Source organism: Cervus canadensis, chromosome 10 (genome assembly GCF_019320065.1).
Source record: "Cervus canadensis isolate Bull #8, Minnesota chromosome 10, ASM1932006v1, whole genome shotgun sequence".
NCBI classification, from domain to species: Eukaryota; Metazoa; Chordata; class Mammalia; order Artiodactyla; family Cervidae; genus Cervus; species Cervus canadensis.
Genome location: NC_057395.1, coordinates 13,674,238 through 13,700,104, shown reverse-complemented (window position 1 = coordinate 13,700,104; position 25,867 = coordinate 13,674,238). Strand labels below are relative to the sequence as shown.

At 43.0% G+C, this 25,867-nt stretch overlaps 1 protein-coding gene across 3 annotated transcripts in view; it reads right to left on the bottom strand.

Moving 5' to 3' along the window:
- Window positions 1–10,982: 10,982 nt before the first annotated feature.
- The window catches only part of TASP1 (taspase 1), a 246,075-nt gene continuing 231,190 nt past the window's right edge, over window positions 10,983–25,867 (bottom strand). For all 3 annotated transcript variants that reach the window (XM_043478982.1, XM_043478983.1, XM_043478986.1), the window contains one exon: window positions 10,983–12,016. In XM_043478982.1, the coding sequence (XP_043334917.1) occupies window positions 11,924–12,016 (93 nt within the window). In that variant the 3' untranslated portion in view covers window positions 10,983–11,923. The remainder of the gene's footprint in view (window positions 12,017–25,867) is intronic.

Sequence of the window (25,867 nt, the reverse complement as noted above, 5' to 3'; positions counted from 1 at the left end):
CACTAAGCACAGCTGAAAAAACATGGGATGTTATCTATAAAAAATAAGAAGAAAAGTTGGAAAGGTGGAGCAAAAACAGAGCAGTTGGGCCCCTGAAACAAGGCATGAGCAGGCTGTGTTCACTTCGCCTCATGTGTCCAGACCAGGTGCTGGAGAAGCTAGTAACCCAGAGACAACAATGGGCACAGATAAAGCAAGCCCCAAGAAAAGACTACTCTCTCCACTCCAATGGACCAGAAGAGGCACAGCCCAGCAAAACAAGGAACTTTCAGATAACAAGTGCTCTACGCCAGCCAAACATCACAGGCTAAAAGTGCATCTCCACTCCCACCCCTTCTAGTGAAGGTCAAGGGGACAGCCTCGACTTCTCCCCACATCAGGTTGTGAGAGGTGTCCCACACCCGCTCTGCCAAGTGATGTCAGAGAAGGCCAGGTGGGCACTAGAAACTTCCATCTCTTCTAGGGAGTACAGACAACATGTCCTCCCCACGCCCCCCACCTGCTGGCTTGGTGTCTGCAAAAACTCAGTGGGATCCCACACTCACCCCCAAGCAGGAATAAGAAGCCATTCCTCCAAGAGCAGCTGACTGGGGCATGTTTTCCACTTTCATCTGGCAAGTAATAAGGGAGCAATCCCCTTCTCCCATCAGAGTGGTGTCAGACTGGTTCTGCTGAAAGACAAGGTTTAAATAAGATCCAGAGACTTCAAACATAATATCCTAACTATCCAGGATTCAAACACCACTCATACCAAGAATCAGGAAGATCTCAACTTGAATGACAAATCAAGTGCCAACATCAAGATGTTAGGGTTGTCTGACAAAGGTTTTAAAGAAGTCGTTATAAACATGCTTCAACAAACAATTAGGAACATGCTTGAAACAAATGAATAAAAAATGGAAAGTCTCAGCAAAGAAACATAAGATATAAAGAAAAACACATGGAAATTTTAGAACAATTAATAAAAACCATAATGACCAAAATTAAATGATGATTTTAAATAAAACAATAACAAAAACATTGTAGTTATAATCCATGATCTTATATCATTGTTAAAATAAACTTTATTAATTTTGGATTTTGTTGTATTCACTTGCAAATCTACTGGGATTACAACTATAAAAGAGCTTTACAGGTAAGAAGTTTCTACCTAGTTTTATGTTTACACAAGTGGCATTATTTTTAAATAATTTATGTTAACACTTGGGAACTATGAATTTTTGTTTCCTTTTCAAGGGGTCCTCATTCAAACAAGCAAATGTTAATTTGTAAAATCTTACTTGTTGAATTAGGGACTTCTCTGGTGGTTCAGATGGTAAAGAATCCACCTGCAATGCAGGAGATTGGGTTTGATCCCTGGATCAGGAAGGTTCCCTGGAGAAGGGAATGGCCACCCACTCCAATATTCTTGCCTTGAGAATCCCATGGACAGAGGAGCTTGGTGGGCTACAGTCCACGGGGTTGCAACGAGTTGGACATGACAGTAACTAACACCTTCACTTTTTCACTTCGCATAGGTTGACTTGTTCCCCACAACATTCACTCCTATGTTGAAGCCCTTACCCCCAGTACCTCAGAAAGCAACCATATTTGGAGATATGGCCTTTAAAGAGTTGATTAAGGTAAAATGAAGTCATGTGGGAGGCGCTTAAGACACCACATTCACAGAGGAAGAAAGAAGACAGCAGTCTACATATGGCCAATCATAAAGTCTGACCTAAAGAATGTTTCATGGGCATTTAAGAGAGTGTGTATTCTGCTATTGTTGGGTGAAGTATTCTAAACATGTCTTTAGGTGCACCTTATATATAGTGCTATTCAAGTCTTTTATTTCCATATTGATCTTCTGCCTAGTTGTTCTATCCATGCATGAAACACAGTAGCCAAAGGATAGAAGGTCCTCAGTTCCTGAATAACTGTTGGAGGACAGCTGTCACTTGGACTTCATCTGTGCGAGAAAGCCTTATCATATTAAGACTTTGAGATTTGGGGGGTTATCTATCTTGCAGCCAGCATTGCCTTAAATAATAGATTTCCATGTCTTGGGAATCAATCATCTGCTGCTAGCCCCTTAGTTGCAAATATAAATCAAATGAAATTAAAGCAAAACATGGAGAATATGACCAGACACTGAAGCGATGGAAGAGATTTTGGTAATTGACACTGAATCCACTCTTTGTCTCTGGTAAGGAGCCTGGTTTGATCACAGCATCCGTTTTGGGCAGCTGCTCAAGAACTGGACAGGGAAGCTAGATGAGACCAGATCGCAGATGGTAATCCTTACTTCAGTGCCTCACAGTGGCCAGCTCTAAGGGATGGAAGAGCACATCTAAGAGCAAGAGGCCTTCTGAGAGCAGAAAGTGAGTAGTGACATTAACATGTTTCCTCCCATCCAGTCCCTTATTTACTCCATTCATTATCCTTAGAGTTGTTACCCCTATAGATATTATTAATCTTTTTTCCTTATGTATCCACCCAGAATTTATGCATGTGTACAAGAAGATATTTGTACATAGTCTTTGTCCTAACTCTTATTCCAAAGACAGAATGTTATACACACCGATCTTTACTTTGCCCTTTTTGTCTAATATATCCTGAAGATCTTTCCATGTCATCAAAAAGAGAAACTCATCTTCCTTTTCAACAGCTTAATACTATTCTATTGTATGGATAAACTATAGTTCATCTGACACCTTTGTCGTAAGTATGGGTTATCGCTAACATGTGTGCTCAGTTGTGCCCAACTCTTTTGCAGCTCCATGGACTGTAGCCCACCAGGCTCCTCTGTCCATGGAATTTTCCAGGCAAGCATACTGGAGCAGTTTGCCATTTCCTACTTCAAGGGATTTTTCCTGACCCAGGGATTGAACCCTTGTCTCATATCTCCTGCATTGGCAGGTGGATTCTTTCCCACTAACACCACCTGGAAAGCCCTTTGGATCCCCAATAATCTGCTATTATAAACATGCTACAACAAATATCCTTGCACATTTGTCATTTTGGTATGTGTGCAGGTGTATCTATAAGATAGATTTCCAGAAGTATGTTGCTCTCTTAGAGGGCAAATGCACATGCAATTTCGATAGATATTGCCAAACTGTCCTCAGAAGTGCTCTATTATGTACTTCTATCATCGATATTTGAGACTATTTCTATATGGTGGGCCAAAGTTTTAGACATTTACTTAACAAACAAGCACCCAAAAACACAGTATTCAAAGTAGATCATATAAAGGTGGGAAGGAGGCTGGAGGAGCTGTGGCATCATAGGCCCATAATTTTCTAAAATATTTATTTACCTGACGTGCCAGGTCTTAGTCGCAGCATGTGAGATCTTTAGTTGTGACGTGTGAACTCATAGTTGCAGCATGTGGGATCTAGTTCCCTGACCAGGGATCAAACCCAGGCCCCCTGCGCTTTGGGAGTGCAGAGTCTGAGCCACTATTTTTTTTTTTTTTTCAGTTGAAGGATAACTGCTTTACAGTATTGTGTTGGTTTCCATCAAACCTCAACAGGAATCACCCACAGGTACACCTCCGTCCCCTCGCTCGTGAACCTGCCTCCCACCTCCCACGCCACCCCACCCCTCTAGCCTAGCACAGAGCCCGTTCGAGTTCCCTGGGTCACACAGCTAATTCCCATTGGCTATCTATTCTGCAAACGGTAATGTGTGTTTCCATGTTACTCTCTCCACACATCCCACCTTCTCCTTCCTTCCCCCTAAATGGTCCATAAGTCTTTTATCTATGTCTATATCTCCATTGCTGCCCTGAAAATAATTTCATCAGTACCATCACTCTGGATTCCACACACATGTGTTAGTATACAATATTTCTCTTTCTGACCTACCTGACTCTGTGTAATAATGAGTCACTATTTTTAAGGAAGCTAAACTCTTAGGGATCTTTAACTTAATTCAATAACCGTAGTTTAGCACAGGAGGAAACTGTGACCTCCAAGAACCTAAGCCACTTGTTCAAGATCACACAGGAGGTGAGCATGGCAGGGCTGGCTTGTGTCATCCTGCCTCAGTTCACTGCGCTACTAACGCTTCTGAAAGGCAGAATAATGGCCTTCAAAGACGCCCAGGTCCCCACAACCTGTGACATGTTGCTTGCGTGGCAAAAGGGACTTTGCAGATGTGATTACTGTATGGACCTTGAGATGGGGAGATTATCCTGGCTGGTTCAGCTGGGCCCAATCAAATCAGAAGAGCTCTTAGAAGTGGAGAGCATTTCCTCATGGTAGCCAGAAGAGATCTGCTGGAAAGGAGATGAGTCAGGGTCTCAAAGCACAAGAGGGACTCAACCCCGCTGGCACTGGCTTTGAAGACAGACAAAAGGGGCCAGGAACCAAGGAGGGCCAGTGAGAGCTGAAGACGACCCCCGGCCAGCAGCCAGTAAGGACATGGGGATCTCATTCTTATAGCCTCATGGAACAGAATCCTGCCCACAGCCTGAAAGAGCTAGAAAAACATTTTCCTGTGGCACCTCTCACAAGGAATACGGCCCTGCCGCCGTCTTGAGTTTGATCCGTGGGAGATGGAGAAAGGAACCAGCCAGGGACGTGTGACTTACAGGACTGTGGGCTGATAATCTTGTGTTGTTTCAAGCTGGTAAGTCTGTGCTAACTTCCTAGGGGAGTACTACACCGCTGCACACTGGCTCTTCCATGTCACCACGAGGAGCCTTCATTTACCCACTTAACAATATTTACTGAAGACCTATTATGTGCCAGGCAGTGTCTCAGGTGCTGGAGGGATAACACAAGTGACACAGAGATGCCCTATTTCCAGGGAGCTTACGTTCACACAGAGAGAGGCCTCTAAACCAAACAAATACGTTAGATGGTAGATGAGTAAGTGGTGAGTGCCGGAGGCAAATAAATAATGCACAAAGATGATGGAGCAGGCTGGGGGCGGGGGGAGAGTGTGGTGAGGAGGGTGCTCACTGAGAAGGTAATATTTGAACAAAGAGTTGAAGGAGTGAAGGAAGAAATAAGCCATGTGGATCTATCTGGAAAGTGTTTTCCAAGGAGAGGTAAAAGCAGGTGCAGTGGTTCTGAGATGGGAGCGTGTCTAAGCTGCTCCAAGAACAGCAAGGAGGCCGGGATGGTCAGAGCAGAGTGAGCAAGGGCAGGCAGCATGCCAGAGAACGACAGGGAGCAGAGCCTCGGGTCTCCTAAGGGCTCTGGGACAAGAGGTACTGGAAGGATTTGAGAAGAGGAGCACCCTGATTGCATTTCATCTGGCTGCCAGGTAGAGAGTACCTGAGGGGCAAGTGCAGACACAGGGGGCCAGCGGGGGCCCTGCTGTGATGAGTCAGGTCAGAGACGATGTGGATGGCTGCAGTGGGCTGGTGAGAAGTGGTTGGCTTCTGGCTACACTTTAAAGGAGCGGCAATAGGAGGGACTTTCTTAGTGGTCCAGTGGCTAAGACTCTGCACTTCCAAGGCAAGGGGCCTGAGTTCAACTCCTGGTCAGGGAACTAGATCCCATGCACTGCAATTAAGAGTTTGCATGCCACAGCTTAAAAAAGATCCCCAACGCAGCAACGAAGATTGAAGATCTTGAGTGTGGCAACTAAGGCTGAGTGCAGTCAAATAAACACATGTTCAAAAAAAAAAAAAAGAGGGCCAATAGAATCTCTTCATGGGTTTATTGTAAAATAGGAGCGAAAGTAGATTCAAGGATGTTGGGTGAGTGGCCCCTGTACATCTTGACTCTGGATTCATGCCCTTATGCAGCCCCTTCCTCTTGAATCTGGGCTGAGCCAGGGGACTTGATGTAAGCGACAAATGTAGCAAATGTTGGGCCAGCCCTGGACTTAATCTAAAAAGGCAGGGCAAGGGAATTCCCTGGTGGCCCTGAGGTTAAGAATCCACCTTCCAATGCCGGGGACGAGGGCCCATTCCTTGGCTGGGGAAATAAGATTCCCACACTCCACAGGGCAGCAGCTTCTGTTTTTGTGTTGCTCGGACCCTGAAGGCACCACATCCTGGAGGACAGACGGCGTGAAAGGACCATGTCGAGAAGCCTCGAACAGAGGGAGAGGCCCTGAGCCTTCAAGGAGAAAGGATGCTCGGTCAGCCCAGCCCCTAGCTCACCCTCCAGCTCAGCCAAGCACGCCAGTGACTACCAGTGAAAGCACCGGAAAACCCCTGAGAGAGGCCGAGTCTCGCTGACGGAGCTGTGAGCAGATAGATAGAGCCATTGCCAAAGCTACTAGGGCTTGGTGCGGTTCTCTGTGCTGTGATACATGGGAAAAAAAAAAAAAACAAACACAAAAAAACCCAAGGATTTGGGTCTGACCGTCCAGAAGAACGCTGGGAGCATTAACCAGACCGAGTGGCAGCTAGTTAGTGGGCTTGGGGGAAAATCTTGGGTGGAAAGATGCAAATCTTACTACTTGTACATGCAAAAGAAATATTCATTTGCCTTAATATAGTAGAAGAATGAGATCTTCTATCTCTTTAACTATTGCTGGATTTCCCAAGCCCAGGAATGGCTGTTTTAGGAACAGCCCTTTGTATCTTCAGCATAATAGCGAAGCAGACGGTAAAGGAATTGCTTAGTATTTTTTTTTTTTTCTTGGCATCTTCTGAAGCTCTGTTGACAATCAGCGAAACCCCCGTGGCAGTTTCAGGCAGAGAAACCCTCGCCCGGTCTTTCCGGCGTTGCCATCGTGGTTTCAGGGCTCCGGGGATGCCGGCACCCAAGGGAGCACCCACCTTGCTCGCGTTCCCTCTGGCTTCCGCAGCCGGTCGGGAAGAATAGTCCCAGGCTTGGCGGATGTGCTTCTGGAAGCTGGGTGTGCAGCCTTGGAGCAAGGGCCCTGCCAGTTAGCCGGTTAACCCTTCCTGCGGCCGTCCACTTTAGAGCCAGCAGTGGGCCGGAAAAGAAACGCGGCTTGGTCAACTCGGTCAACCTGTGGGACGCTGATGGCAGCCATCTGGGCGGGTACCTTGTGCAGTTCCCCCAGACTAAGTGTTGGGGAGAGGCTGTGTATTGCTTAAAAATTCTAACATCCCAGAATGAATATTAACACGAAAGGACTGCTTTCTGTTGCCTACCACCACTCACTCACTCCCACCTGCAGCCCAGGAGGTCTGCCCACCCACACCACCTTCCCCGGCTCAACCGGCTGTGGGGGAGAGTTTCAGTTCAGTTCAGTCGCTCAGTCGTGTCCGACTCTTTGTGACCCCATGAATCGCAGCACGCCAGGCCTCCCTGTCCATCACCAACTCCCGGAGTTTACACAAACTCATGTCCATGGAGTCGGCGATGCCATCCAGCCATCTCATCCTCTGTCGTCCCCTTCTCCTCCTGCCCCCAATCCCTGCCAGCTTCAGGGTCTTTTCCAATGAGTCAACTCTTCGCATGAGGTGGCCAAAGTATTGGAGTTTCAGCTTCAGCATCAGTCCTTCCAATGAACACCCAGGACTGATCTCCTTTAGGATGGACTGGTTGGATCTCCTTGCAGTCCAAGGGACTCTTCAAGAGTCTTCTCCAACAACACAGTTCAAAAGCACCAATTCTTCGGCGCTCAGCTTTCTTCACAGTCCAACTCTCACATCCATACATGACCACTGGAAAAACCATAGCCTTGACTAGATGGACTTTTGTTGGCAAAGTAATGTCTCTGCTTTTTAATATGCTATCTAGGTTGATCATAACTTTTCTTCCAAGGAGTAAGCGTCTTTTAATTTCATGGCTGCAATCACCATCTGCAGTGATTTTGGAGCCCAGAAAAATAAAGTCTGACACTGTTTCCACTGTCTCCCCATCTATTTCCCACAAAGTGATGGGACCAGATGCCATGATCTTAGTTTTCTGAATGTTGAGCTTTAAGCCAACTTTTTTACTCTCCTCTTTCACTTTCATCAAGAGGCTTTTTAGTTCGTCTTCACTTTCTGCCATAAGGGTGGTGTCATCTGCGTATCTGAGGTTATTGATATTTCTCCCAGCCATCTTGATTCCAGCTTGTGCTTCTTCCAGCCCAGCGTTTCTTGTGATGTACTCTGTATATAAGTTAAATAAGCAGGGTGACAATATACAGCCTTGACGTACTCCTTTTCCTATTTGGAACCAGTCTGTTGTTCCATGTCCAGGTCTAAATGTTTTAGAAGACAGCTAAAGGCAAATGAAGTCATCGTTCACACAAAGGCTCATCTTCTGGGTTCAGCCTTTTCTTGGACCAGTTCCTGGGGGGTGGGGGGTGGGGAGTGACTTCCATCTACGTCCCTCTGGAGATCCACACCCCCCCAACCCCCACCATGACCCACCACTGCAGCCCTAAGTAGGGCAAAAAGACTGGGCTTCAGGGCACAGAGGGGCTCATAGTTGAGCAACTACAGGGCTCATGTCAGAGGAAAGTTGAAGGGTTTGACTCAAGAAATATTTTCTTTTTAATGTTAGGAGGCATTGTTTAAGAATTTAACCATATGCTAAAGGGAAAAGGAAGAGGAGGGCTACATTAGGAGCTTGGGATTAACTGATACACTATATAAAAAGCAGATAACCAACAAGGACCTACTATATAGCATAGAACTATACTCAATATTTTGTAATAATCTATAAGGGAAAATAATACCTTTTTAGCTAATACTTTATAATACTTTTTCAGATTATATCTTTATATATAATGGTCTCCAAGAATAGGTGCTGAAAATAGAGGTCAGTACTCTGAAGGGTTTATAACAGTTTTCATATAAAATATATATATTCATATACCTTTGTGAATTAGCCAAATGAGCTTTGTATGAGGAAAGTGGGTAATGAGGTATATGAAGCCCTACAGGTTTGGACAGCTTTCCACAATATTATTAAGTGAAAACTGAAGGCTATATAACCCCATTTAGGGGTTCAATATAATCTGACTTGTGTGTTAAAAGCACAGAAAATTTATGCATAAGAAGAGTCTTTAAGAATAGAAACTAAAGGATACAAACTAAAGTGTTATAAACTGTTGTCTCTAGGGAAATAGGGTTATGAATTTTTTTTTCTTTTCTTTATTTTCTACTATTTTTATTATAATAAGCATAGATCACTTTTGTAACAATGATCAGATTTTTTAAAATTCCACAATAATGAATAATTCTAGCACTTTTCTAAATCTCCCTTTCTTCACTCCCTGCTCCCCTCCCTCATACCCTCCATCTGTTACAGCAGAGTAACCTTGCTCATCTCAGGTACCTGGCATGAACATCCCCACCCCCGAACATGGGGCAAGATGCCAAAAGGCTTCTCAGCAACCAAGAGAGATGTCCCCATATCGATAAACTAAAACACGTCCATTTTGCTCACAGACAAGCATCTCAGACTAGTACTGATGACTTGTTTACGTATACTTCATACACAGCTCTAGCAGACACTGGTATCTGAGTTCAAGTGCACATTTAGAAGAGGCAGTTAGATGACGAGAAAGTACCCACCGCAGGCAGACACAGAGGAAGCAGAGAGAGCTGGCAGAGGTGAAGTGAGGACAGAGTCCAGACACGACTTCCACGCCGGTAGGTCTGCACAAGGACTCCTCAGGATACAGGGCACAGCCTCTGCCTCCTTGCCAAGGGCAGAAGAAATCCCCGTTCCTAAACTCAGAGAGGATCACAGGGATGGCGATATCCAAGAGAACCAGACACCAAATGCCCAGGCCTTAAAAGAAATAGAAAACAAGTCTGTGGTCAGGATCATCCACATTAAAAGTGGGCATCTTCAAACACAGCTTCAGAGTCTTGGTGACAGAGGCCAGGCTTGGGAATGAGGTTACATTCTTGTTCATTTCTACCTTTCCTGCTTTTGAATGAAACGATGTTGATCTTACATCTGTCAGTCTTCTGGTTCCACTATCTTTTCTTCAATATCTGATCTTATAATTAAGGCACTTACACTACCCCCATTACTTTTTTGCCTCCATGATCCTTAGTACCATTTTCCCCCCTCTTGGTTTCACAATAGTCCTTATATTAAAAAAAACCAACAACTAGAAAAACAGTCTTAATGAACTGTTTTTGGAGGGGCTGTGCCCTTTTATACTGACCAGTTTTTAAACTCTTCATAAAAATGGTGTTTAACAAGCCCAAACTTTCAAATGTGAATGGGATAAAGTCAAAAGAAGATGAAAGAAATGGCATTCCTGGTGAAATAGGTCAGAGGATTTTCAGATTCCAAAGTGACCTGATAGTTTTATGTGATCCAGTCCAGTCCCTGAAAAAAGCCCTGCCAACAGGTAACAGGTCTTTGAAAGCTTTTGAAGCCAAAGGCTCCCTACCAGCCAGCCGATCTCTTAGGAAGTTCTTGGTCTCATTAAGAATGAGAAACAGATACCACGGCACCAACCTGTCTCCAAGAACACAATGAGACAAATGTAATTGCTTGTATGAGGGATATAAGTCAGCAACTCCCAAATCGTTCATATTTACACCCACTCCATTCTGGCTGTCTTTCCTTTATAATTTGGCCATACATCGATGTCAAGTGTATAATTTCATCCGGGGCTTTGTCAGTTACCGCCCAGAGCCATGATTATATGGTGGGAACTTCCTCCCCAGGAGCAAGTCTATCTTTAGTATCTTCTTGATAGTTACCTCTTAAACATAAAATCAAAAGGGAAGTCTTGGTTTCCTTATGTGGCTCCAGAATCACTAAATATAACATTTAGAAGCAATTTATCAACTGAAACCATTGACTTTTCAGCTGCCATTACCATTTCTCAAAGCAAAGTGTTCCTATTCCTTTCCTTCGTTATTTTTTTTTTTAATCAAATTACAGTGGAAATTTTAGGGACTTCTACATTGACCACACAATCATGCACTAAGTTCATCTTTCATCTTGCTGGTGTCCAGTCTAATAACAAAGAGATAAAACTGGATTTTGAACAATTAGAAGTACAGCTAGAGGCATATGACTTCTGGAAATATGATCTGGCATATGATTTCTGGAAAAATTAAACTTTTTACAAACAAAATAAAAAACAACTCTCCACTCTAGGATTCAAAAGATAATTTATTAGTCAGAGGAGAATCACACACCTATATCCAGTAATATGCTTCTTTTATTTTTGTGCCTTTTATCTTAAAAATATATTTAAACAAGAGACAAAGATAATATTGAATTTTCCCATAAATTTTGCTTTCTTATTTACAGTGTTACATTGTAAATAACATTCCATTATACACAGATTAAGGACTGCATTACTGTATGTTCTCTTTACATATTCTTTCATAATACAGTACACACAGCTCGAAGCTATGCAGGATTTAAGCTTAGAAAAGCTTGAGGAAGGAAGTACAAACTTTATCAATAAGACTATTATTTAAAAAGGTTCTGACCTTAATTCTCTGCTAGATTGTTTCACTGAAACCATTCTTTGTTAAAGAAAAATGCCCCATATGAGGGATGAGAACAGCAGTTTAAGTCACCACAGGATCCACTTAAACTGGCTAACAAATAAAAACACTTGGTTCCTAGCACTGTGATCAGGAGCACGCCACTGTCAATCACTGCAACAAGCAGACTTCCTCTGCAGTTTCAGACACATTACATGTTACATCAACACAGACCGTACCGCTTTGTGAAATCAACCGTTTCCTGCAACTTTAGGTTTTACCTGTAAACAGTTAAAGCACACATTTTGGGAAGATGATTTAATCATTCCTGGTCTGAGGTTACATAATAAGAAGGAGTTTCTAATTCATTGAAGAAGCGAGCACACGCACGCACACACACTCACACACACAGCGTCCCACTCGCCCGCCCAAGACCCGCGTGTCGCCAAGCGCTCACTACAGCAGCACTAGTGTCGCGACGGACGCAAGAGGCTGCGACAGAAGTTATGAAATGAGGAAGGGAAAACATCCAACTTCGTTAGAACCCCGTGGAGCTCGGGTTCGGTGGTGCCCTCGACGCTCCGGGTTCCGCTGGAAGGCTCAGCTCACCGGGCTCTCCAGGCGGCAGACCCCACCTTCAATGGCCACGGACTGTCCGGCCACCGCGCCGGGAGGGAGTCTGGAAATATGAGTCTGCGGAGGAGGAGACAAGACTGTTAGAGGCGCCAGCTGTGTTCCCTCCCCTCCACGTGCGACGAAGGGGTAGAACACACCAGAGAATCTTGGCTTCTCTTTGCTCCGAGAATCTCCAGGCTGTGCTGGTGGGTAACTCAGGGGCGGACAGATCCTGTTTGTTCACATCTTAGGGGATGTTAACTGAGCACCTACTACATGCCAAGCACAGCACTGGCTGGGGAAGGTTCCGAGATCGGGACAGCATGGAGCTTAGGGCTTAGTCATACTCAGAACAAGAATGGTTTTCAAGCCAACGATACCGCGCATATTCCAGTTACCGAAACTGGCAACTGATATACATGTTGTCCTCTAAACATTCAAAACTGAGAACACCTGATTCGTGTTTACTCCTTCAGAGTTAAGCAGCTTACAAAAATTAGACCACTCAACAACCTCACCTAAGTGAGGGAATGAAAAAAAGAAAAAGAAGAACTTACAAAGTAAGTTAAAAACAGGCATGAGTTCACACAAAATCGAGCCTGAGCTCTGCCCCTGCGCTGGAGGCAGAGGGGTGCCTCGTCTCGGAGCTTCCGGGGGCAACGAGCAGACAGGGGTCCAGGTGGGAGGATGGGATCACACGGACCAACGGCTCGGAGGAGGAGACTTCCTGGCGTGGAGTCCGGGGAGCTACCCCTCTTGCAGGGCCTTACCCGCAGCAGGTACCGCATAGGGCGGACGGGTAAAGACTGCAGTCGGAGAACAAGGGGCTTTGTAAGGCTGTGTATTACAGCATCACGCAAAGGAGGCCAGCAGGCAAATTTCTTCCGTGAGGGGTCAGCCAGGAATTCCTTTTTTTTTTTTTTGGATGATCTCTCTTAATCCAGGGATAGATAAATGTTGGAGTTTCTAAGAAGAACAGAGGGACTGTATATCCTTCAGATAATCCTCTCTGATTCTGCTTCTCTACACAAGCTTTTCCTAAGGACTGAACCGAGGGGAGCTCAAGTCCCAGAGTGCAGTCGCTGGATGCAGCGGGGGAGGTGGCCAAGGTTGGGGTGGGGGTGACATCCTCTTGCGCAACCAAAGATGACGCAAGCACGTGCTTTAGCTGGAACAACACGGAGGCTAATTGATTTTAATTCTTAGGTCTCACTGCACAAGTCCTGTGATAGCAACTGACATAGTCAGCAATTTGGAAAGTTCTGGAAAACAGAAAATGTTCTCTGGGTACCGAGTGTTTGTGCGTGCAAGGCAGGAAGCCACCTGTAACCTGTGGGACGGAGGTCTGTTAGCTCTGGGGTGGAGATCTAAGCACGGCAGGCACTGTGGCATCTCCTGGGAGGGGGTTATCCCTGAGCTCACCCGCCATACCCACACCTCTGGCACCATGTCCCAGAGTCTGGCCTCATTATTGCTTGCATCTGAGGGTCGTACCTGGGGGTATCTTATAAGTACAGATGCTTTATACTGGGAAGTCCACAGTAAGACACGCTCATGGACCGCTGTTTCTTGTTGGTGTCTCATTAACCGAGAGGGAGGATTTTGAAGACAACGCGGCATCTGAGTCTGCTACCCAGCAGCACTCCTCACAACCAGCCGCCTAAGGCTCAAATCTCAATTCCCACAGCTCAGTGCTGTGGGGCCTTTTCTTCTTTCAGGAATTCATTAGCATGAAGCCAAAGAATTTTTTCCTCAGGCATCATTCATCAATTAAAAGGAACATTCTAACCAAAGACAATCTCAGAGAGAGAAGCCCCTTAGGCCCCTTCATCCCGCATCTCACCCTCTTCAGCCAGGATATGGTCATGTGATTACAATAGGGATCAAGAAGGTGGAAAACTATATAGTGGTTCCTCAATAAATTAAACATAGAATTATCATATGATCTAACAATTCCACATCACAGCATATACCCAAAATAAGTAAAAGCAGGGATTCAGATATTTGTACACAAGGTTCATAACAGCTTTATTCACAATAGCCAAAACGTAGAAGCAAGCAACCCAATGTCCATCAAGATATCAATAAGCAAAACATGGTCTGGACATACAATGGAATATTCAGCTTTAAAAAGAATTGACAGAGGGAGGTGGGAGGGGGGATCGGGATGGGGAATACATGTAACTCCATGGCTGATTCATGTCAATGTATGACAAAACCCACTGCAATGTTGTGAAGTAAGTAGCTTCCAACTAATAAAAATAAATGAAAAAAAAATTAAAAAAAAAATAAAATGGATAGCCATCAAGGGCCTAAGGAAAAAAAAAAAAAAGAACTGACATTCTGACACATGGCACAACATGGGTCAGCTCTGAAGACACTAAGCTCAGTGAAATAAAGTGAAGTGAAGTCACTCAGTCGTGTCGACTCTGCGACCCCATGGACTGTAGCCTACCAGGCTCCTCCATCCATGGGATTCTCCAGGAGAGAATACTGGAGTGGGTTGCCATTTCCTTCTCCAGGGGATCTTCCCGACCCAGGGATCGAACCTGGGTCTCCCACATTGCAGGCAGACGCTTTACCCTCTGAGCCGCTGGGGAAGCTCAGTGAAATAAGCCAGACACAAAAGGACAAATATTGCACAGTTCCACTTGTATGAGGCACCTAGAAGTCAAAATTCAGAGATGGGAAGCAGGATGGTGGTTGCCAGGGGCTGGAGGGAGGCAGAATTAGGGAGTCATTCATTAACAGGCACAGTTTCAGTCTGAGAGGGTGAAAAGTTCTGGAGATGGAGGGGGGTGATGGTTGCACAACAAGCTAAATGTACTAAGTGCCACTGCATCAGTTCAGTTCAGTTCTGTCGCTCAGTTGTGTCCAACTCTTTGCGACCCCATGAATTGCAGCATGCCAGGCCTCCCTGTCCATCACCAACTCCGGCAGTTCACTCAAACTCATGCCAATTGAGTCGGTGATGCCATCCAACCATCTCATCCGCTGACATCTCCTTCTCCCCCTGCCTTCAATCTTTCCCAGCATCAGGGTCTTTTCAAATGAGTCAGTTCTTCACATCAGGTGGCCAAAGTATTGGAGTTTCAGCTTCAGCATCAGTCCTTCCAATGAACACCCAGGAATGATCTCCTTTAGGATGGACTGGTTGGATCTCCTTGCAGTCCAAGGGACTCTCAAGAGTCTTCTCCAACACCATAGTTCAAAAGCATCCATTCTTCGGTGCTCAGCTTTCCTCACAGTCCAACTCTCACATCCATATATGACCACTGGAAAAATCATAGCCTTGACCAGATGGACCTTTGTTGGCAAAGCAATGTCTCTGTTTTTTAATATGCTATCTAGGTAAGTGCCACTGCCTAGTACACCTGAAATGGTTACAATGGTAAATTTCATGTTGTGTATGCATGTGTGCGCGAGTGCTAAGCTGCTTCAGGAATGTCCAACTCTTTGCGACCCTATGGATGTTATATATGTTTTAGCATAATTTTAACAAAAGAAGAAAGCAGAAATGACAGTTTTCTTCCTGGTCTAGAACTGTATTCTAGAAGATGGCATTAGTGGCTGGAATGAATCCACAGTGCAGACCCCAATGGAGAAACATTAACACCAGGTTCTGTTCACAAATAGGTTGAAAATTTCCAATCACATTACTTAAGATATCTGTCCCTAAAAGAGAAGTTCAGAGGAAAATTTATCCTCATGTTTCCTGGAGATACAGAGAGAACCCAATGAGACTTCCTGGCAGGCCAGGCACCAGAGGCAACAGAGAATAAATTAATTTTTAAAAGATCAAAGAGTGACCACATGTCCAAGCAGACAGCCTGTACCTTGACCAGGGGGATGTCTGTCTTAAAGCAATTGATTTTCTTTTGAGTACGAAAAAGACCCAGAATTAGAAGGAAGAAACTAGGAGGCCAGGGGACTTGATAATAATCCCTTGAGATCTACAGAAACACAAATGGCCAATCCAAACTCACTTCTAACACTCCCAGCCCCGCCAAGCTTATGACAGAAAAACATGTAAATAAACTGAGCTAAACCACAAAGTATCAAGGAGAGTTAGGAAGGAAGAGAAAAAGGAGTTTGAAAAGATGACAATGGTCTTGAGATATTTATTAATGATACATGGGCAAAATAATTCAAAAATACATTGAGATTTATGTAAATTGAGCTGTACACAGAAATGCTCACTCAGACAAACAAGCTGTTAAGATTAACTTCTCAGGATTATCTCTTTCTGAAATTATCACCGAGTCAATTACAAAACACACTGGGCATGATTTTGGTGTTGAGAGGAATAAAATGATTAATCATCCAAATATATGTCAACACTTCACCAGTTTCATCCGTCAACATGATCTTCAAACTCATCAGAAAATATGACCTTGGCCTGGAAAAGTTAGAGCCAAGATGTATTTGATGCTTTCTGTGGAGATTTCAACAGAGCATCAAATGACATTATAAACAGTGGGGGCTGTTTAAGAGAATATTTTATATGAGTGTTTATCTCTAAAAATTCTTCTGGAGAAGTGGCCTTGAATTCCTCAAGCCTAAAAATAGACCACTGTCTACAATGAACTTGCATGTCAGCATTTTAAAGTGCAGCGAAGTATTTTACAGAGTGTATAAGGACTGCAGACTCGAGTGTGTCCTACAAGTGTAAGAACTTAACATGGCATCTTTAAAACCAAAGTAGCAAAGTACTGTACTGGAATTCAGAACTACGAGAAATGACACGTGAAAACAGCAGATGCCAAAGCAGCGGCGTTTTGGGTCTTCTCCCTCCATTCCCACTCACACACTGCTCTAACAAGGATTCCATGTCTCGTAGCCTCTTCAGTTCTTTCTCCAGGAAAGAGGACCTTTACAGGACCCTCCCCTCGATCTAGAAGCTCTTCTTCTAGCTCCTACAACTCCCAGCTGAGCATTTCATGGTTTTCGATGCAACTGTTCAGGGTTTGGTTTGTTTGGAATTTTTGAGTCTCTGCAGTTGAAAGCCCAGTGAAGGCGAGAGTTCGTCTTGCACACACTCCTCTGCGTTCCCTGAACTTGTCAGAGTGTCTGACACAAGCATATTCTAGAAATGTTCACTGAGTGGAAAAGTGACTAGAATATACCCTTCGGGGCTATGTTTATGTACAAAGAATCGCAAGCGTTTTCATTCATGTGACCAGTCAGTTTGGTTAAAAAGTCAGTCACACTAATTTGTTACAGTGAAGATTGTTATTAAATAGATTTTTAAGAAGCATGGACAGGTTCCATTTCCCCACTTTGTGAGTGATTATGGTGTTAGAATGGAGATAGAACCTTAGATTCTGAAGATGCTAATGGCTCCACACTAATGGAACCCAACGGCTTTAGAGTTAGAATTCTCTGCTTTCTTAATAATTCCCTGAATGGCCAGACAGATCCTTGGGGTTAACACTCCTAGAAGAACTATCACTTTATAGACTGTCTATTCAAAGCCAATAATATTAGGGTTGCATTTTTTTTTATTAAAACCAAAAGCATTGTATAATAACGTATTTAGCCTGAAGACTTCAAAATGAGAAAAAGAAAAATATAATACAGAAATTATATAATTGTTTGATGTCCTAATCACAATCTAAGTAGTAGCCGAGACTTCCTATCATTCATACTCATGTCTTTAAATCTTTTAAGACCACCTTAGTGACTGCTTTTTTGTGGTTTCCAGGAATACTACAAGCACACAATTTAATTTTGAAAGTCTCAAAGCCTCTATTTAGTGGTTATATTTTAATCCATCTTTCCACTCGCCAGAGAGTTGCTTGAGATCTGCCACAGCAGTCAAGGAAGGAAGATTCTCTTAGACAAGTTATTATCCTCCTTTGGTGGGGTCAGGAAAATAAAATATAGACAGACATATTAATAGCTCAAAAAAAAAACAAAGCTCTTGGAAATGTTTTATTCATTGGTTTCATAATTCTGAGAGTTTGGTTTCTGTTTTTTTAAGAAAACAAAAACAAGGTTTTTTCATCAGTCACTGACTAAGAATCCAGAGCACCTTGGATTCTGGGCCACTCTTCTTCCTGGACACAACACTGGACTACATCTCCCAGCCTCCTTTTGCAGTCACTTCAGTGTGGCTTCATGATTGCAATCAGGCTTATAAACCAATCAGGCTTCATCATCTTATAAACCACTCTCCTTGTGCTTTCTCTGATGACCTGAGGCCTATGTGATGTAAGAAACCTGGGACCCTGAATTATAGTTTGGAAGAGAGTCCTCTGCTAATCAGAAACTCCAAGTTGTATTTTATGTGAATGAGAAACACGCTTCTCATTGTGTTTAAACAATTATACATATATATTCTGAGGTTTCTTGTTATAGCAGCTGGAGCTATCTTAACCAACAATGATTTCACCCAGGCTTCGTATGTTCTGTGTAACTTCTGCTGGTTACTTAACTTCTCGGGCCCCCATCTCTAAAATGGGGATAGCAACATTTGTCATCAGGTTGACAAGGACTGTACGAGACACTGATGCAATGAGAGCACAGGCCAGTAACTGTCAGATTCTTGTTATTCAAACACACACAGCATTGTCAAACACAAAACATCACACAGGACAATCTGACAGATTATTTGACATCCCAGAATGAGGAAATTCTATTTGAAATGTTTGATATTCTTCAAAAATAGGATGAGATATTTTAATGAAAAATTAGCTGCATGCTAAAAGGTAACACTGAAGAAAATGGACACTGTTTGGCCAATACTCTGATGCTGCTGTTCTGCTATCACTGATACAACAATTAACAATTGCTGCATATTTACTAACTACTAAGGGCTTTGTTATATACCAGTCTGCTGTATCACTAATCTTCTAAGGCTCAAAAACAATCAGCTCAACATGCTTGGGTGCTACAGAGGAAACCAAAGTGATAGAATACTGGAAAATTTCCTTTTAAGAACATGTTATGTTGTTGGGAAGACAAGTAAGGCCATATAAAATGATCAGAAAACCATTAACAAAGGCACATGATCATACACCAAGAGTTTACAATACTCCAATGTGCGTTTTCCAACAAAAGCAAGCAGTTAACTCAAGTCTGCGGATAATGGGGGCTTCCCAAGTGACAAGGGGCTTCCCTGATAGCTCAGTTGGTAAAGAATATGCCTGCAATGCAGGAGACCCCAATTCAATTCCTGGGTCAAGAAGATCCGCTGGAGAAGGGATAGGCTATCCATTCCAGTATTCTTGGCCTTCCCTTATAGCTCAGCTCGTAAAGAATCCACCTGCATTGCAGGATACCTCGGTTCAATCCCTGGGTTGGGAAGATCCCCTGGAGAAGGGAAAGGCTACCCACTCCAGTATTATGGCCTGGAGAATTCCATGGACTGTATAGTCCATGGGGTCGCAAAGAGTCAAACACGACTGAGTGACTTTCACTTTCAGGTGGCAAGAGTGGTAAAGAATCTGTCTGCCGATGCAGGAGATGTAAAAGACACAGGTTCAATTCCAGGGTTGGGAAGATCCCCTGGAGGAGGGCATAGCAGCCCACTCCAGTATTCTTGCTGGAGCCTGATGGGCAACAGTCCATAGGGTCGCAAAGAGTTGGACACACCTGAAGTGACTTAGCACACAGGCAAACTGTGGATATTGTCCTACATTTTAACTCAATCTTGACACTATCTACCAGGAGATAGTCAGTCCCCATGGGTTAAGAACTCAGTCACACAGACCTCCTCCCCATAAGTCCAGATGCCAATCGCTGGTCCAGATGGTCAACGGCACTTCTGGCCCCAGCTATAAATCAGCTGTAAGTAGGAGATTCCCACCACCCTATCCTCGGGTTTGATTAATTTGCTAGAGCAACTGACAAAACTCAGGAAAATAGTTTACATTATTGCAAGAGGATACAATTCAGGAACAGCCAGATAAAATAGATACATAGGTAAGGAAGGTAGGCAGAGGCTTGGAGCCTTCCATGCCTTCTCTGAAGGCACCAGTCTCCCCAAATCTCCACATTCATATTCTCAGAAGCCCTCAGAACATTGCAATTCTGGGATTTTTATGGAGGCATCATTATATAGGTATGAATAATTGAATTATTGGTCACTGGTGACTGAAGTCAACCTCCAGCCCCTCTCCCCTCCCCATAGGTCAGAGGGTGGGGCTGAAATTTCCAACCCTCTACCCATATGGTTGGTTCCCCGGTAACTAGACCCCAGTCTTAGGTTATCTTGGGGTTTTCCAAAAGCCACCTCATTAAAATAAACTCAGCTATGGTTGAAAGGGTCTTGCTGTGAATAACAAGATACTCATTTCACCTTTATGTCTCTGAAGCGAGACTGAAGACTAAAGATCAAATACTATAACAAAAGATACTCCTAGAGGAGCTAAGATGGTGGAGGAATAGGACAGGGAGACCACTTTATCCCCTACAAATTCATCGAAAGAATGTTTGAATGCTGAGCAAACTCCACAAAGCAACTTCTGATCGCTAGCAGAGGACATCAGGCACCCAGAAAGGCAGCCCATTGTCTTCAAAAGGAGGTAGGACAAAATATAAAAGATAAAAAGAGAGACAAAAGAGTTAGGGATGGAGACTGGTCCCGGGAAGGGAGTCATAATAGAGGAAGTTTCCAAACACCAGGAAACCCTCTCACTGGCGGGTCTGGGGGAAGTTTTCGAATCTCGGAGGGCAACCTAACCGGGAGGAAAAATAAATAAAACCCACAGATTACATGCCTAAAAGCAACTCCCAGCAGAAAAGTACCCCAGACGCTCGCATCCGCCATCAGCAAGTGGGGCCTGAATGGCGGGGAGTGGGCGGCAGTGCTTAGGAACAAAGGAAGGACTGAGCAATTCCAGAGAAGAGCTAGCCGGCAGCGGACCGGCCCATCCCCCGCCAGAGGCAGGAGGCGCATGCGGGGCGGGGGCGGGCAAATGTGGCCCCACAGAGGGCACCCCCTACCAAACTGCAAACAGGTTCCCAGTTTCTAACCAAAGACTTCCTGAGATTCTGGGTGGTTGACATCCGCCGGGAGGGTTGCAGCTAGAGGCCAGCTCCCCAGAACAGACACAAGGCATACCCGACCTGCGCGCGGAAACTTGAGGCTGGGATCGCAGAGGGTAGAAGGCGCACCGCACCCGGGGAGAGTGTGTCCGTCAAGCTCCTGGCGGCCTGAGCTGCTTGGCCGGGGAAGGCACAAAACGCAGCCCCAACTGAGTCTGTGCTTTTGTGGAGTACCCAAAAACTGGGACTGCAACACAGGGCCTGCTCCCTATAGAGCAACCTGGAGCCTGAGCAGTGTAGACGGGGAAAACACACACGCCGTGAGCGAGGGCAAACCCAGTGTGGCCAGAACACTGTGAGTGCTCCCCACACAGGCCAGTGATATCTGTCTGCAGCGCCCCTCCCTCCCCACAGCATGACTGAACAAGCGAACCTAAACAAGAGACCACCTCTGCCCACTTGTGTCAGGGCGGAAATTAGACACTGAAGAGACCAGCAAACAGAAGCCAAATAAGCAAAGGGAACCACTTCAGAAGTGACAGGTGCAACAGATTAAAATCCCTGTAGTTAACACCGACTGCACCAGAAGGGGCCTATAGATATCGAGAAGTATAAGCTGGAACGAGGAGCTATCTGAAACTGAACCAAACCACACTGCCCACAACAGCTCCAGAGAAATTCCTAGATATATATTTACTATTTTTTGTTTTTTTAATTAAAATTTTTTTTCTTTTTCTTCTTTTTTTAAAATTATATACTTTTTATTTTCTTTTAAAATTCCCTATTACTCCTTTATTACTCCTTAATTTTCATTCTCTGTTATTTTCTTTTAAAGTCCTCTATTACTCCTCTACTACTCCTTAATTTTCATTTTCATATATTTTTACTATTTTTTTAATTAAAAAAATTTTTTTCTTTTTTTCTTTTTCTTTTAAAGTCCTCTATTACTCCTTAATTTTCATTTTCATATATTTTTACTATTTTTTAATTAAAAAATTTTTTTCTTTTTTTTCTTTTATTTTCTTTTAAAGTCCTCTATTACTCCTTAATTTTCATTTTTATTTCACTATAACCTTGCAAAAAAAAAAGACCCTATTTTTAAAGTGAACTTCATATAAATTTCTTAAATTTTTTGTGTTTCTGTTTTTAATATTGTATTTTTAAGAGTCTAACCTCTACTCTAGATTTTTAATTCTTTGTTTTTCAGTATTTGATATCAATTTTGGACATTTAAGAATCCAATATTCAGTACCCATTTTTACTCAGGAGTGTGATGATTACTCTCTCCCCCTTTTGACTCTCCTTTTTCTCCCCCAGATCACCTCTATTTCCTCCCTCCCCCTTCTCTTCTCAATCCAATTCTGCAGATCTCTGTGGGTGTTCTGGGCTACGGAGGATACCTAGGGAACAGAGTACTGTATAGATCTGTCTCCTCGAGTCCCCCCTTTTCTCCCCCTGCTCACCTCTATCTCCTTCCTCCCTTCTCCTCTTCTTCATGTAACTCTGTGAACCTCTCTGGGTGTCCCTCACTGTGGAGAATATTTTCATCATTAACCTAGAAGTTTTATTATCAGTGCTGTATAGTTGGAGAGGTCTTGAGGCTACTGGAAGAATAAGACTGAAACCCAGAGGCAGGAGACTTAAGCCCAAAACCTGAGAACACCAGAGAACTCCTGACTACAGGGAACATTAAGTAATAAGAGATCATCCAAAAGCTTCCATACCTACACTGAAACCAACCACCACTCAACAGCCAATAAGTTCCAGAGCAAGACATCCCACACAAATTCTCCAGCAACACAGGAACATAACCCTGAGCATCAACATACAGTCTCCCTGCCCAAAGTCACACCAAACACATAGACCCATCTCAAAACTCACTACTGGGCACTCCATTGCACTCCAGAGAGAAGAAATCCAGTTCCATGCACTAGAACACCGACGCAAGCTTCCCTAACCAGGAAACCTTGACAAGCCAATCGTCCAACCCCACCCATTGAGAGAAACCTCCACAATAAAAAGGAACCACAGACCTCCAGAATACAGAAAGGCCACTACAAACACAGCAATCTAAACAAGATGAAAAGGCAAAGAAACACCCAGCTGGTAAAGGAACATGAAAAATGCCCACCAAGCCAAACAAAAGAGGAGGAGATAGGGAATCTACCTGAAAAAGAATTTAGAATAATGATAATAAAAATGATCCAAAATCTTGAAAACAAAATGGAGTTATGGATAAGTAGCCTGGAGGCAAGGATTGAGAAGATGCAAGAAATGCTTAACAAAGACCTAGAAGAAATAAAAAAGAGTCAATTAAAAATGAATAATGCAATAAATGAGATCAAAAATACTCTGGAGGGAACCAACAGTAGAATAACAGAGGCAGAGATAGGATAAGTGAGGTAGCAGATAAAATGGTGGAAATAAATGAAGCAGAGAGGAAAAAAGAAAAAAGAATCAAAAGAAATGAGGACAACCTCAGGGACCTCTGGGACAATGTGAAACACCCCAACATTCGAATTATAGGAGTCCCAGAAGAAGAAGACAAAAAAAAGGCCATGAGAAAATACTCGAGGAGATAATAGCTGAAAACTTCCCTAAAATGGGGAAGGAAATAGCTACACAAGTCCAAGAAACCCAGAGAGTCCCAAACAGGATAAACCCAAGGCGAAACAGCCCAAGACACATATTAATCAAATTAACAAAAATCAAACACAAAGAAAAAATATTAAAAGCTGCAAGGGAGAAACAACATATAACACACAAAGGGATTCCCATAGGATAACAGCTCATCTATCAGTAGAAACTCTTCAGGCCAGAAGGGAATGGCAGGACATACTTCAAGTAATGAAAGAGAATAGCCTACAACCTAGATTACTGTACCCAGCAAGGATCTCATTCAGATATGAAGGAGATTTCAAAAGCTTTACAAACAAGCAAAAGTTGAGAGAATTCAGCACCACCAAACCAGCTCTTCAACAAATGCTAAAGGATCTTCTCTAGACAGGAAACACAGAAAGGTTGTATAAACGCGAACCCAAAACAACAAAGTAAATGGCAAAGGGACCATACCTATCAATAATTACCTTAAATGTAAATGGGTTGAATGCCCCAACCAAAAGACAAAGACTGGCTGAATGGATTCAAAAACAAGACCCCTATATATGCTGTCTACAAGAGACCCACCTCAAAACAAGGGACACATACAGACTGAAAGTGAAGGGCTGGAAAAAAATATGTTACGCAAACGGAGACCAAAAGAAAGCAGGAGTTGCAATACCCATATCAGATAAAATAGACTTTAAAATAAAGGCTGTGAAAAGAGACAAAGAAGGACAGTACATAATGATCAAAGGATCAATCCAAGAAGAAGATATAACAATTATAGATGTATATGCACCCAACATAGGAGCACTGCAATATGTAAGGCAAATGCTAATGAGTATGAAAGGGGAAATTAACAATAACACAATAATAGTTGGAGACTTTAATACCCCACTCACACCTATGGATAGATCAACTAAACAGAAAATTAACAAGAAACACAAACTTTAAATGACACAATGGACCAGCTACACCTAATTGATATCTATAGGACATTTCACCCCAAAACTATCAATTTTACCTTTTTCTCAAGTGCACACGGAACCTTCTCCAGAATAGATCACATCCTGGGCCATAAATCTAGCCTTGGTAAATTCAAAAAAATTGAAATCATTCCAGTCATCTTTTGTGACCACAATGCAGGAAGATTAGATCTCAATTACAGGAAATAAAACTATTAAAAACTCAAACATATTAAGGCTAAATAACACACTTCTGAATAACCAACAAATCATAGAAGAAATCAAAAAAGAAATCAAAATATGCATAGAAATGAATGAAAATGAAAACACAACAACCCAAAACCTATGGGACACTGTAAAAGCAGTGCTAAGGGGAAGGTTCACAGCAATACAGGTTTACCTCAAGAAACAAGAAAAAAGTCAAATAAATAACCTAGCTCTACACCTAAAGCAACTACAGAAGGAAGAAATGAAGAACCCCAGGGTTAGTAGAAGGAAAGAAATCTTAAAAATTAGAGCAGAAATAAATGCAAAAGAAACAAAAGAGACCATAGCAAAAATCAACAAAGCTAAAAGCTGGTTTTTTGAAAAGATAAACAAAATTGACAAACCGTTAGCAAGACTCATTAAGAAACAAAGGGAGAAGAACCAGATCAAAAAATTAGAAATGAAAATGGAGCGATCACAACAGACAACACTGAAATACAAAGGATTATAAGAGACTACTACCAGCAGCTCTATGCCAATAAAATGGACAACTTGGATGAAATGGACAAATTCTTAGAAAAGCATAACTTTCCAAAACTGAACCAGGAAGAAATAGAAAATCTTAACAGACCCATCACAAGCATGGAAATCGAAACTGTAATCAGAAATCTTCCAGCAAACAAAAGCCCAGGACCAGATGGCTTCACAGCTGAATTCTACCAAAAATTTAGAGAAGAGATAACACCTATCCTACAACTCTCCAGAACAATTGCAGAAGAGGTAGAAACTTCAAACTAATTCTTGGAGGCCCATTACCCAAATTCAAAAACCAGACAAAAATGCCACAAAAAAAGAAAACTACAGGCCAATAGCACTGATGAACATAGATGCAAAAATCCTTAACAAAATTCTAGCAAACAGAATCCAACAACATATTAAAAAAATCATACACCATGACCAAGTGGGCTTTATCCCAGGAATGCAAGGATTCTTTAATATCTGCAAATCAATCAATGTAATACACCACATTAAAAAATTGAAAGATAAAAAACATATGATTATCTCAATAGACGCAGAAAAAGCCTTTGACAAAATTCAACACTCATTTATGATTAAAACTCTCCAGAAAGCAGGAATAGAAGGAACTTACCTCAACATAATAAAA